At 38.9% G+C, this 15,175-nt stretch overlaps 1 protein-coding gene across 2 annotated transcripts in view; it reads left to right on the top strand.

Annotated features, from left to right (window-relative positions):
* Nucleotides 1-15,175, top strand: part of LRP2 (LDL receptor related protein 2) — a 225,542-nt gene that overhangs the window by 127,375 nt on the left and 82,992 nt on the right. For both annotated transcript variants that reach the window (XM_031008678.3, XM_055379127.2), the window contains 5 exons: nt 825-968; nt 5,717-5,826; nt 9,852-10,029; nt 12,473-12,686; nt 14,031-14,270. In XM_031008678.3, the coding sequence (XP_030864538.2) occupies nt 825-968; nt 5,717-5,826; nt 9,852-10,029; nt 12,473-12,686; nt 14,031-14,270 (886 nt within the window). The remainder of the gene's footprint in view (nt 1-824; nt 969-5,716; nt 5,827-9,851; nt 10,030-12,472; nt 12,687-14,030; nt 14,271-15,175) is intronic.

Below are 15,175 nucleotides of genomic sequence, written 5' to 3'. Positions count from 1 at the left end.
GAGGGGTATGAATGTGAGCTTGGCCTGGAGCAAGAATCATAACACTCTTTAGCTTTAGAATAAGAAACAAATTTAAGCTATTGTGTATTATTTACTCATTCAGCAAGTATTTTCCAGAAGTGCCTATGATTTGCCCTGCACTGAATTACCTGCTTCTAACCACAGAATACATGCCAAGAAGCAGCAGTCACAATGCTTGCCCCTTAGAGGAGTCTTAAGCTAGTAGAAAATATTCGACGAATATTAAAATGATCAAAACTCAAGACAAAAGTAGTAGTTCCCTAAGGGAATTTAGTGAAAGCATTTGATGTGGTGCTGGGGCCTTCCTTTAGAATCCTTTAGAATCTTTGCCTCTAGGGTAAGAATGAACACTTCTCCAGTTCTCTTCCTCAGAGGTCATTTTCTTCAGCCTTCAGGGAAAAAACCTGTAAGAATAGGGAAAGGGCAAGAAGACTATAAAGGAGGAAGAGAAGAAAAATCTTTGTGTTTCATGTTTGTCACCTATATACAAAATATACTCCTGGCCTTCTGATCCACATCTGTGACTTGGGTTTTTCTCATGACTCGTATGCTTGTGGTAGTTAAGAACTATCTCTGTAGCCAGTACTGGAGATAGCCTGAATGGTAAGCCTTGTGTATTCCTGTGACACACTGAAAAATCGTTTGAAGCCTACCCAGTGATGCTGAACCTTTGTTTGCCTTTCCTCTGAGTGTAAGGAGTGTTCAAGAAATACAGCAGCTGGCAGTAGCCACAGTGAAGAAAGGGTTCTTTTGCAGGAGCCATGGCCTTGGAACCGCTCACCTCCCCTTGTCTTTCTTTCCAGGGTGAAATTCACAGAGTGAAGACAGATGGCACCAACAGGACAGTATTTGCTTCTATATCTATGGTGGGGCCTTCTATGAACCTGGCCTTAGATTGGATTTCAAGAAACCTTTATTCTACCAATCCTAGAACTCAGTCAATCGAGGTAATGATTCCATAATACTACTTACACAAACATTGGATTTAGATTGATGTAAACTCTAGTCTCAGGAATAGATCTCATGTGGATTTTGGAATCATTTTTAAGCAAAAAGAAAAAGGGAAAAGATATTAGTGTTAACTATCAAAGTCTCTGAAGTGAAAGAGGAAAACCACCTTAAAATTTTTTTTTATTTATTTTTATTTTTTATTTATTTATTTTTTTAGACAAAGTCTCACTCTGTCGCCCAGGCTGGAGTGCAGTGGCAAGACCTTGGCTCACTGCAACCTCTGGCTCCTGGGTTCAAGCAATTCTCCTGTCTCAGCCACCCGAGTAGCTGGGATTACAGGCGTGCACCACCAAGCCTAGTTAATTTTTTGTATTTTTAGTAGAGATGGGGTTTCACCATGTTGGCGGCTGGTCTTGAACACCTGACCTCAAGTGATCCACCCGCCTTGACCTCCCAAAGTGTTGGGATTATAGGCATAAGCCACCACGCCTGGCTGGCAAAAATAAATTATTTGAGCTTTCTATTGCTCTATTTTGTTTCCTCCTAATTATCAATACTACCTTGTTGCTATAAAAGTATTTTAGGTAATTTACAAAATAATATATAAGAAGATAAATAAAAGTTGCATAAGGAATTCAACATAAAGGGAAGATTATGGTAAGCAGGGAATTTTACTATGTTTCCTCATCTAATCTTCAATGCTATTTCAGTTCTCAACCAAATTTATAGTTTGCCTCTGTTCTTAGATGGAAATCTTTCTATGGCTCCAGTACAGTTTTTCTAACAGCAAAACAGAAAGTAGAAACTTGATTCTAATTCCTTTGATACTCTCTTCTTCAAGATAAGTGTTCTTTTTACTCTAATTCCCAGAAGAAATTCTAGATGAGGCACAGGTATGAAATCACATGAAGTAAGTCAGAGGTAACTTGACTAGTGTTGGTTTGCTCCACTCTGAGAGAAGGGTAAAACATGGAAGGGATTATTAATTCACGATAATTTTGAAAGTGAAACTTCCCAAAGCAAGGAGAAGTTTTTGGAGGGGGATAGTTAGCAGAGCCCTGACAATCCACTGCTTTAGGTGGGCACCAGCTGGCAAGACAGTTTTTCTCTGGAGCATTCAGAAAGATACTGAAGATGAGCAAGGCGCACAGCAGCCTGCTGGCTAATTTAGAGCACCTATCTGTACTAAAAAGCACTCTCTGTAGAGTAAGAACACAGCCTATGTAGAGTTTGGTACTATCTGAGGTTTCATGCATCCATTGGTGATCTTGGAATGTATCCCCCATGGATGAGTGCAGACGACTGTTTTTATTTCTGCCAAATGAAGAAATAGGGAAAAGGTGTCCCAGGCAGAGAAAAGAGCTCTCACTGGAACAGCGCTTGAGTTTACAAAGATCTTTCACTAGCATCTAATTTAATCCTCGCAACATTCCTGAAGGCAGGCAGGTCTGGTAGCCATTTGTGATGAAAGGGAAATTTGCAGTGTGCACAAGTATCTCAAGCCAGGTAGAATCATCAGGTATTAACATGAAGGGCCCCTTGGAGGCTCCTCTGGTTCAAGCTCTTTTTTTAATTTTTTTTTTTTACATCAGAAACCAAGGTCCACAGAAGCTAAGAAGTTGTCTTAAATGGTCAGCTTCGCTGCTCTAATTCCTGAGCAGTATTCTCTCTTTGCACTTTTATAAACTACAACTCCGGCAATCCAGACTGGTTTAACCCTCTTTGACAGTGGCAGAAAATACTTTTCATGATTTCAACTAAGACTATCATCCTCCCATTAAACATAGGCAACATCTACTGCCTAAGACCCTTACTACCAAACTCACATCTCTCTAGAGTCCACCCAGTGCAAAGCTGTCTTAATACCAAATGGCAATTAATATGCTCTTATTTTATCTCTTGGTCTCTTGATTAGTAAATGGGGTTCTTTTCTTTTAAACTGATAGTTTTCCAAAAGCAGGGAACATGTCTTTCCCGTTAGTGTTAGGTACAATGCAGTAGCGGCCAGTTGGAGAATAACTGAGCATGCATGTGTGTATGGATTGGTAAGGCCACTTTAACCACATGAACCAAAAGTTTCTAATTATGCCCTGATGCAGTGTGGTACAGAGGAAAGATATTTTGATTTGGAGTCCAAAGACCTGGCTTTGAGTCTGGGTTGCTTGCTCATTTTATTCATTCGTTTAATGAGCACTAGGAAATGCTTTCTATGGATCAGTTGATCCTGGATATCCTAAGATGAATAAACATTTTTTTTCTGTCTTTAAGTAGCTCACATATCTGTGAGATAGATACATAAACAAATACCTGTGCTCCAGTGTCGTAAGTGTGATAAGGCCAGTGAATATAAAGTGCTAGTGATTGGAGGCAGAGGTATAAGTGAGGGGAGAGAGCATGCAGACTTCCCATTCATGGTTACTTGTGAGCTGAGTCTTGAAAGATGACTAATACATCCTTCCTTATCCGAGGGTTTCACTTTCTGAGGTTTCAGTTACCTGCAGTGGCCTGAGAATATGTGAGTACAACGCAATAAGATATTTAAAAGGGAGGAGAGAGAGAGAGACCACATTCACATAATTGTTATTACAGTATATTTTTATAATTGTTCTATTTTCAGATTATGGTTAATCTCTTACCATGTCTAATTTATAAATTAAACTTTATCATAGGTGTGTATGTGTGGGAAAAAATATAGTATATATAGCGTTCAGTACTATCTGAGGTTTCAGGCATCCATTGATGATCTTGGAATTCGTCCCCCATGGATGAGGGGGATGACTGTTTTTATTTCTGCCAAATGAAGACGTAGGGAAAAGGTGTCCCAGGAGAGAAAAACAGTTGAATAAAGACCCTGAAACATGGAAATGCATTTTATGACTGGGGACAACACTGCATTTTCTCCACTCATGAGCTATTCGACCTTGGACAAATTACTTAACTTCTCTGAGCCTGTTTTCTCATCTGTACAGTGGAGTTTATGGCTGAGGAAGTAAAAGTACTTCATAACACTGAGGTATCCTGTAAATACAGAGCGCTGTTTCCCTCAAATGATCAATATTTTTAGAAGATCCATGAAAGACCTGTGAGAATAATGATCCAAGGGCAAACTGCCCTTTTAATGGTTTTACTGGTGTTTCCCCTTAGGTCATTTAAATTGTAAGTAAGTCTTCCAGGTGATTGTTGGATTAATTAAGAAAATAGGAATCGTATTCACTTTCTGTTTACCTGTATAATATTCCTTCCTGCCTAAGAGTAGTTCGTGTTTAACTCCAACTTGAAAATAAGAGAAACATTGAAGAAACTGTTATCCACTAGGGGTAGCTGTGTTCGCATCCACTAAAAGAAATTTTAGCTGAATTGTGAAGCCTACAGAATGGCCGTGTGAGAGAGAGCTCTATATATTCCAGAAAACAAGAAAAGGAACTTTGAACCAAAGAGATCCTTAGTCTTAGGAAAAGGAGAGAGATTGTAGCAGAAAGAGGCAAACTGAGAAAACAAAAGTTACCTTAGTCCAAGCAAGAGTGAAAGATACCAGACAATAGGCAGAGAAAAAAATTTAGAGAAAAGAATGAGGGAAAGAAGAAGGATATGTGTGTGTGTGTGTGTGTGTATGTGTGCATGTGAATGCGTGCGCACACGTGCACACGCATGTATGAGAGACAGAGAAACACAAATAATCTATTTGTATTGAAAAGCAATTTTATAGAAAAACCTTAATGCAAAAATCAACAGACATTTTCTAATTTCTTACTAATTGTCTGTTAGACTGTCTTAGGTACGTATTAAAATAGCTTCATTGCTGTAAGAAACTTCTTTCTAGTCCAATAAACTATATTTCTATGTGCTGTATCAGGGCCCTGTTAACACTGTGATTATAACAGTAATAATCACAGACAGCCTTGGGAAAGCCACTAAACCTCTCTAGTCCTCTTTTTCTCCATCTGTATTGAGAAAAATAATGGGATCTACCTCACAGAATTGTTTGTGAGGATCGAATACAATAATGCTTGCTCTGATACCTCATACATAGTAAGTGACCAACAGATGGACCAATTCAACAATAGAAGTTTATTGAACACAGTTGTGCTGGGTGGTGTGGTAAGTGCTTTACCCGTATTATCTCTTAGTCCCGTAAGGTCTACGCAGACCTTCCATATTTGACTGATAAAGTTCAAAGAGGTGAATTTATTTGCCTCAGGTTGTACAGTCAGGACCTGGCAGGGCAGAGATTTCAGCTCATGTGTTTCAGTTTAGGTTGTTGACTTGGAACAGAATTCACTGTACCTCTGAGTAAATTTGGACTATTTTGATCAACTGTGTTGGCAGTAACTGGCCACCGAGTGCCTTGGTGGGGTGCAGGAAAGCTGTGGGCTTCTCATTTGTCTTCCAGAGATTTCTCTTAGCTCTCCTGAAGGATTTTTGCAGTTTCTTTAGGCAGTGGCTCTGTATGTTTTCCCAACTGAATCTTCCTTTTATCCATAAAAATGTTCCCTCCTGAAATTTTAGGTGAGTTGGAAGTAGGAACTTGGAAGGTGATTTTGCTGCTCTTACTCTCATTTTCTATTGAGCTAATTTCCTCATTTCCCTGAAGTGCAATGTAGATTATCTGAATCTCATGCAAACCCTCTCTCATCCATCCCTAATCGTGCTTTGGAATTTGTTTTGTATATAAGTTCTCCTTCATCTCAGTTTCCTTTGGTTCCCCTTACGAAACTCAGTTCTAATAAGTGATTTTATGCTATAGGTTTTGACACTCCACGGAGATATCAGATACAGAAAAACATTGATCGCCAATGATGGGACAGCTCTTGGAGTTGGCTTTCCAATTGGCATAACTGTTGATCCTGCTCGTGGGTGAGTATTCATAAATGGCACATGTCTTCCATGCAGCATCATTCTTGTTAATGTCAGGGTCTGACAAAATGGAAGATTTCAAATTTAGGACATCTTCTGATTTCATATGTCAACATTTGAAAAATAATAGATCTCAGTGAGAAAGAGAAATAGCTCTGACCTATATTTAATGTGCAGGATATTGTTTGTATTTTGTTCTATGGTCTTCAAATGAACAATACTGGATTTAAAATTAATTCCAAACAAGCAAGAATTTTAGGAATTTTAAAATAGCATTATAAGAATTGACAATATATTCTGACTTTGAAAGGACACGGAAAGCTCTAAGGGGTTATGTAACATTTGCAATAGAGCTTGCAGGATGAGAAGCCTTCTAGTAGGTGGAGAATGGGTTGCAACCAGGCAGTGACTCTTGAGGCCAAGGGAGCCATGAAGGCACAGAAGTATGGTGGCACTTGGCAGCATTGTGGGGAGAGCCGGAACCAGAGGCTTAGAGTAGGGAGCTGTTGACCACATGGGAGATACAACAGATAAGGTCATTTGGGGACAAATCAAGGAGGGCCTTTAATATCATGCTAAGAAGTTGAACTTTATTCTTTTGAGTAATAAGGAGCAAGTAGGGATTTTTTTTTTTTAATTTCAACTTTTATTTTAGATATAGGGGGCACATGTGCAGGTTTGTTACATGGGTATATTGTACCCAGATAGTGAGCATAGTACCCAATAGTTAGTTTTTCAACCCATGCCCTCCTCCCTTCCTCCCCTCTCTAGTAGTCCACAGTGTCTGTTGTTCCCATGTGTATGTCCATGTGTGCTCGATGTTTAGCTCCCACTTATAAGTCAGAACATGTGGTATTTGGTTTTCTCTTCCCAGCAAGGAATTCTGAGGAAGGGAGTGATAGAACCAAATTTGTGTTTTAGAAAAATTGGTCAGGATTGATGTGGAGAGAGGCCAGGGCCAGGGAGACCAGTTAGGAGAAAATGGTCTTAATGGATGTAGGCTGGAGTCCTCCGGTCTGTTTGATTGGCTATTTCATTCTGTTGATCTACTATACCATATTATAAACCAGAATAACAAATTGTAAAATATGAACACTGATTTTTTTTTAAAGAGATTGTCGCATCATTCCAAGTGGATTTTGGCTTAATGTTTGAAAGTTATCAGATTCTTAGGCCTAGAAGGGCACTGAAGAAGTAATTTGTATTAGCGCTGTGTTTCAAATAAGTATGACATGGAAACCAAATCCACTTCTTAAAGGGCACAAGAAGCAAACATTCTATTCTGTGCCTGCTGGCTTGTACTAGTTTTCAGTTATTCTTTCTAGAAGAAGGACTGTCTTAGGTTCGAAATTCTACTTTTGAAACTCAGGCTCACTCATTATTTATTTTTCATTTATCAGACATTTCTGAATTGTGTACCTTTGTTGGGTGGTGTGTTAGTTAAGATATCTAACTGTTGAAGCAAATAAACTCCTAAATATGTAATGGCTCAAAGAAAATAGAAATTTTTTTGTCTTTTATATGGGTAGTGGGGTTTGGGCAGAAGATGGGAGGAAGCTCTACTCTACATAGTCATTCGGGACCCAGGCTGATGGATGCTCTGCCATCTTCAGTAGGAGGCTTCCTAGGTCATTCTGAGTATCAAGATCTTTCGAGCAGTAAAGGAAAGAACATTCAGAAATTTGCTGGGAGGTTTTTATGAGCCAGACCTACAAGTAGTGCACACCACTTCTGCTCACACTCCTTAAGGTAGAATTGGGTCACGTGGCCACAGCTAACTGCATGGAAGGACATGCAGTCCACCTATTTACCCAGAGAGAAGAGGAAGACATTAATTTTGGCAAGTGGAGGAAGTCTCTTTCATGGGGCCATGGTGGGGAGTTCAGAGGGCGGATACAAAGATTAAAGACCTAATTTGCAACCTTAAGGATTTATGGCTTAGTAAGGAGGATAAGGCCTATGTATAAATAACAATAACCCAGGTTCACATAAGATTAAGAGCCACAAGAGAGGCTAAAAAAATTGGGATGATAGTGCTATAAAGAGGTGACATTTCAGCTTGGTGGAAGAGATGTCATTTGGACTGGATCTTAAAGCATACCTAGAATTTCACTGGGCAGAGCTAGCTTTTAAGATATATCAGGCGATATGAAGGATGGAAGGTCAAGAGCAGAGGGACAGAAAATTGAGGGTTTGTTCAAGTGACTAAGAGCAACCTAGTTGGGTTGGGAGACAATTAGAAGAGCTTAGAATTTTGTCAGAGGACATAGGAGGAGAAACAAGACAGAGACTTGAGGATCTAACGTCTTGGATTCTCAGTGAAGAGAAAGTCTTGATAAAGTTGTGATAAATGTTATTGAACCAGTTGTTGCAGAAAAATATCTTTGTGGATGATCACTAATAAAGAGCTAAGGCAATTACAGGGTCTCTGATGATATTCAAGAGAGGATGTTGAATAGAGATAGCAGAAGTTAAAAGAATGGAAGGAGGATGAGGAAATGTGAATACCCTTTTAAGAATTTTGTATTGGAAAGTTAGAGAAAGATAAACTTGTAGGTCAAAATGTAACAGGAAAATGTCTTTCAGAATAGAGAAACCTGAGTGTATTCTTTAGCAGCAGGTGAAAGATCAAGGATGAAGAAATAATTGATTGAGAGTGAAAGTTATGGGGAAGGAATTAGAAATTTATGAAGAACAGGAATGACTTGAAATAGTTAATATGCGGAACATGATATAAAGTCTGCTAGGGATGAGAATCCTCAGCTTAGATTAGGGAACTTAGATTTTTAGTGAATTCAGAATTCACGAAAGTTTTGTGCTATGTCCAGGAAACTCTTGGTACCCTGAAATGGGAGAGGAGAAAGAAAAAAAAGGGCAGAAACCCAGGGTTGGAGATTAGCTTAGACACAATGGGAACCCAAAAGAATAAATAAGGATATTGTTGAAATGGTTACATACGATGTCCAGGTGTAGAAGGACTGGAGGGTTGGGAGCTCAGGCAGGGCTTAAGGGCAAAGAACACGTTTAATAGGAAAAGTTAAAGCAAGGAAGAAATGAGAGTTTTTGGTCGAAGCAGAGCATTTCAGAGTTTGAGAACTTAGAGGCGGAGAAGTTTAGAGTTGAAGATGAAATTCAAAGGACGGGTATATTGATTTGGTGGTGGAAGAGGTAGGTGAATAAAGACTATTTAAATGAAGGGGTTTGACGACTTTTCAGAAAAGAATGTAGGAGAATTGTCTGTTGAAGATATAGAAGGAGGTGCAATCAAAAGGAATTAAAAGTTGGGTTCAAGTCTAGAACTTACGTCTTCAGTGGAAATGGAAAACAGCCCTTAATATATTTTAATACATTTTTGTATATCATGGATTTGGCAATGCTGTGTGGTGATTATGGTTCATGCGTACCTGATCGCTGTGAAATAGAAAGAAAAAAGAAGTCTTCCTTACCCCATAACAGCATGATAATGAGATTCCACTCTCACAGAAAAGTGTTACTCATTATTTCTCCTATTTTCTGTGTCAGTTTTCAAAACTCTTTGCATTTTTCATCACAGAAATCAGGTTATGTAATTAAGTAGCCGGCCTTGTGGTAGATGGTGATTTGGAGAATAATTGAATGAGGCCTGGTATGTGATCAGGGAGTGTACTTGGCAGCTTTTTATATTAGCTTTGGCCTTCACTATGTACTGAAGATGGAGGGATTATTGATGTAGGTTTCTTCCTTGTCATAAGCTTCCCACACACCTGACCATGCTAAAAGTTCAGCTGCCAGTGGGAAACCCTAGCTTCTTATTCCAGACACCATTTTAAATGGCCTCTACTCCAATTATAGCTAGGAAATATACCGACATTGGTAGAACACTGGTGAAATACCCCTCCACATTATATGCAACGAGATGTTGATTTTCAGCCTTTGCCCATTGTATTGTGAGCATCTTGAGGACAAGTAATACACATTGTCATTTATGTCATTGACTCAAATCCACCTTCTGTTTTGTTACATGCTGGTGTTTTTCATGTTTGTAGGAAGCTGTACTGGTCAGACCAAGGAACTGACAGTGGGGTTCCTGCCAAGATCGCCAGTGCTAACATGGATGGCACATCTGTGAAAACTCTCTTTACTGGGAACCTCGAACACCTGGAGTGTGTCACTCTTGACATCGAAGAGCAGAAACTCTACTGGGCAGTCACTGGAAGAGGAGTGGTATGAGCACCGTTTCAGTCTTTTGGTCTTTGTGCTGAGCTGGTGTCGCTGATGCTGAGTGTTCTGAGCTGTCAGGCAGTGGTTCTTGAACAATCTTACTTGGTAACTTGTACCAGTGTTTCATTGCCCCTTCTCCCAATAACTTCTCTCCCTTGCACATACCTCGCCCCTAGCTGAAGTCCAGTTCTTTATAGTATGTGCATAGTTCCCTATACGGTAATGTTTATTAATTTTCCTACCAACGTTTGTTTTTCTTCAGGATAAATTAATTCCATTTGTCATTTCTTACTTGTCATTTCAGAGCCATTTCTTTCATGGTTTAGTGATTTCAGTGTTTTTCTTTGAAAGTACTCTGGGTTCTCCAATTATAGAGAATATACATATACCTATATATATGGAGAGAATATATATATAAAAAATATAGAGTATGTATCTATACTATATGGTATATAGAATCTATATGGTATATAGAATCTATATATGAATCATATATAGAATCTATATATGAATCATATATAGAATCTATATATGAATCATATATAGAATCTATATATGATCTATGTAGATATAGAATATATATCTATTATAGAATCTAGAATATATATTTATAGAATACAGAATATATATCTATTATATATAGAATATAGAATTTATATATCTGTATAGGATATAGGTATATTCTATGTATCTACCTATGTTTGTGTGTATGTATGTATGTATCTATTTATTTATGTAGTAAGGTTCTGAACTCAGCATCCCCTCATAGCTACACATTCTTTCTAATATTTTAACATGATTAATGCACATGTGAAACTTTCTTTAGTGGTGATTTTCAACTCCAAGGTTGGGTTCATTATATTCTACAATAAGAAGCAGAAACTATAAAGTCTCGTTCACTCATTGAAATAGGATTTGACCTTCACTGAGCTGGGGCTAAGCACATAGACAATGCTCAATAATAATTATTGATGAAGCATTGCTTTGGGTGCTGAACTGAATATATGCTAGTCCCTTCCTTGCTATTTAACAGTAGTTACTTCAGATCCTTGATATTGATGCTTTTCATAATATCGTGCAGTAGGTTTGGCTTTCAGTTCATTGTTTGTTCAACAAGTACTAACTTCACTCCGAATATGGACCTATGATGGTGGTAAGCTTTGGAGATTAAAAAGAAGTGATGATGTGTGTGAAAACACTTTGCAGAGTTGGGTGCATGTGTGCAATGACGAGGAAGCTCTTGTTACATGGTATGGTTTCTGTACACACATCTGACAGGGCACAGCTTCTAAATCTGCATGCTTGTTAGTGGTGTGACTCTCCAGCCTTTCTCCTAGTGTAGTTCCCTTATTTCTTCCTTCACTCTCCTGGTTTAATCATCACCAAATGCTGCAATCCATCCTCAGCCTATCACTCCTGCCCAGATCTTTTCTGCCACCTCCACAATTCTGAGCAACCTCTCTCTGGCCTTGACTAGGCATGGCCTTCAGTGGTGAAGGCTGCTTTCATGTTGGAGACATGTTTTCTTCATAAAGCCACAGTCAGCAAGTTGGATCACGGCTCAGCTTGGAGCCTTGCCCTGAGGAGTAGCTCCCAACACTTCTGTGAGGTTGCTCAGCTAATCTGGTCCTGGCCTCCACTCTCTCCACTCTCTCCTCCAAGCTCATGTTTCTTATGTTCTAAATTCTAGAACTTTGATCAGTTTCATCGGCATAACCACTCTTGTAACTGCTGGGCTCCCTTTTCAGCCATGGCAGTAAAGCCACACTGTGTCTCTCGCCAATACCCAGCCCAGATCCTGGCACAGAGCAGGCACTTGAGGCAGGTTTTTGGAGTGAAATTAAACCAGCTACATCTACATTTCATTTTTCTTCCAGAAGAAGCTGACTACTTGTCATTTTCCCTTAGGGACTTTATTCTTGTGGTTCTTTTCCAGTGTACCAAAGCTATTTTGATTAAAGCTTGTTATCTGTTCAAATTTAATGGCACCATTTTTGGCCCTGTCCTGTCTTGCTGTCCTCTGTGGTTGTTTGGGGGCATATTTCCAATCTCCATTACAGAAATTGTCAGTGAAGGTGTTAAACTCAGGGTGAGTCAGCTCCTGTGCAATGGCCCACACTTAGATGTTTGAGTATATCCTTGACCAGAATATCACATGCAGGGACTAGTGGTTTCGCTCCCTTTTCTTCACTGTGCCACCTGAAAAGGTTGACTGACTCATGTGAGCTCTGTCTTCATTATCAATGAAAGGGGCACAGTGACATTTTCCTGACCTGCTGCTTGGTGTGGTTGTGATGATCAAATCAGAAAATAGATGTAAAAAATCTCTGTAAGGGATAGAGGGCTGTATAAATGTGAGACATTATAAATAGGAGAATATTAGTGTTTAAATGTTCAAAATTTTCACTATGAATCCGTGAAACTAATGAAAATTCCAATCCTTTAGATTGAAAGAGGAAACGTGGATGGAACAGATCGAATGATCCTGGTACACCAGCTTTCCCACCCCTGGGGAATTGCAGTCCATGATTCTTTCCTTTATTATACTGATGAACAGTATGAGGTCATTGAAAGAGTTGACAAGGCCACTGGGGCCAACAAAATAGTCTTGAGAGATAATGTTCCAAATCTGAGGGGTCTTCAAGTTTATCACAGACGCAGTAAGTATTTGTCACTGAAATACATTCGTGGGTGTATAATGCATATTCACACATAACTCACTTTCGTAAGCACACACCCACACACAGTTTCACGTACATACACGTGCATACAAATTGAAATTACCTGAAATATTTAAAAAATGATAATGAAGTCTTAAACATGGTTAAGTGCCAAGGGCTAATTTTGCATCTGAAAGGCCAGATTGACTTCAGAGTAAGTTTATTCCCTTTCTCTTCCCATTATTTTCAATTCCATACTTTGCTTTTGCTTCTATGTGCTTGGCACATAGAAGGTGCTCAGGGCATATGAATTGGATGCCTGCTGGGAAAGTGCTAATGGGATGGAATTTTTAGTCTTAAAAGGAATGCTTTTGGATGTTGCCTAATTCAACCTTTTTTTCAAAGATAATCTAATTTCTGATTTACCCCTTTAAATTAGTGGTATGATACAGGTATTATTTTTTGATGTATTTTATAGCTTTCGTCTTCAGCCAAAGATGATCAAACAATTTGTTTCCTGTCCTATAACCTAAGTTTGTCACTAGGTATTTTTTTTTAACTGCATGTGAAAGAAACACATGCAATAGAAATTAATTTTTTATTACTATAAAGAATATTCTTTTTTTTTTATTTTTCCATAGGTTTTTGGGGTACAGGTGGTGTTTGGTTACATGAGTAAGTTCTTTAGTGGTGATTTGTGAGATTTTGGTGCACCCATCACCTGAGCAGTATACACTGCACCCTATTTGTAGTCTTTTATCCCTCGCCCCCCTCCCACCCTTCCCCCAAGTCCCCAAAGTCCGTTGTATCATTCTTAGGCCTTTGTGTCCTCATAGCTTAGCTCCCACATACCAGTGAGAACATGCGATGTTTGGTTTTCCATTCCTGAGTTACTTCACTTTGAATAATAGTCTCCAGTTTCTTCCAAGTCACTGGGAATGCCATTAATTCCAGGATTATTCCTTAAATCTTATTTCATATATTTAAAAAAATCACATTATTGATCATGTAACTGAATATATTATTTTAAGTTCCAGTTCATAGGCAAATTATGAGCAGATTTATATACTGACCTCCCTAATCCTCACATGATTTGTAGAAGAAAACAATTGAAGCCCCATTCTCTAACTATTATACAATAGTTGGGTTACTGGTTTCCTACCTTTAGGTGTTATTGTATAAGCTCTAGTCTCTCCAATGTTGTTTTTAGATTGCTAACTCAGCTACTATATGTTGGTTATTAATTTTTAGAATAAATTATTTGGTGACCCAATTAAAGAAATTTGAGATGGGGTGGCGAGTAGCTAGGATCAAAAGTTACAAATGGATTTTGTTTTCATTTAGATGCCGCCGAATCCTCAAATGGCTGTAGCAACAACATGAATGCCTGTCAGCAGATTTGCCTGCCTGTACCAGGAGGATTGTTTTCCTGCGCCTGTGCTACTGGATTTAAACTCAATCCTGATAATCGGTCCTGCTCTCCATATAACTCTTTCATTGTTGTTTCAATGCTGTCTGCAATCAGAGGCTTTAGCTTGGAATTGTCAGATCATTCAGAAACCATGGTGCCGGTGGCAGGCCAAGGTATGCCAACTCCAATATAAGTAAGATTTGACTTCATCTGGCACCAGGTTGAAATCCCTGGTGCCATGAAAACATTTCTTCATGTGTGGATTCAGTGCATAATGAAGCTTTCCTTTCCCTTTAAATCAACTGGCACAGCCTAAAGTGTTTTTCAAACTTTAGTGTGTCTCAGAATCACCTGGAGGGCTCACGCCAACACAACTCCAGACCTCGTCCCCAGATTTTTCTGATTTTGTAGTCTAGGGTAGGGCCAGAGAATCTGCACTCCTAATAAGCTCCCAGGGCATGCTGATGGTGCTGACCCATGGATCACGCTAAGAACCACAGGCCCAGAGCAATATAGAATGTAGGATTGGTTTGCAAGAAGTACTACAGAGTTGGTGTTCCGAAGAACTGTGCCCTATTTCTGATTATTAATGGAGATTTACGGTAGAAGGTATACTACTATTTAATATGGTAATGAAATAGTCCACAAATATGATTTATTAATATATATTTGGTGAATTGAAGCAAAAGAGTTCACAGTGTTAGTCCCTCTTTAGTAATCATATTTTTGCAGCACTTTGTGCTTACATACTGTGAATGTATAAAATGATCACTTGCTTCCTAGATGAACCAAGGTTTTTAGGTATACCTTAGCACAAGAGGAACTAAGAGTTTTCTAACATCGCTAGGAGAATGTCACAGGCTAAAGAGAGAAATAGAGGGTAGAAAGGAAGGAAAAAAGGATGAAGTGAATGAAGGGGTTGTAGAGATGTCAGAAAATACAGAAATGACCTGGAGAAGGGAATCAGAGAGCTTCCAGTCCCACACGTCCTCCTGCCTGATGGTCATGTTCACGTGGACTCATGACTCCTCTTTGTTTTTCCATATCTGAAAAGTTATGGATCTAAGTTATCATCTTG

The sequence above is a fragment of the Gorilla gorilla genome, chromosome 11, assembly GCF_029281585.2.
Source record: "Gorilla gorilla gorilla isolate KB3781 chromosome 11, NHGRI_mGorGor1-v2.1_pri, whole genome shotgun sequence".
Taxonomy (NCBI): domain Eukaryota; kingdom Metazoa; phylum Chordata; class Mammalia; order Primates; family Hominidae; genus Gorilla; species Gorilla gorilla.
Note: the sequence above shows the minus strand (reverse complement) of the source record. Positions and strands in the feature narration are given on the sequence as shown.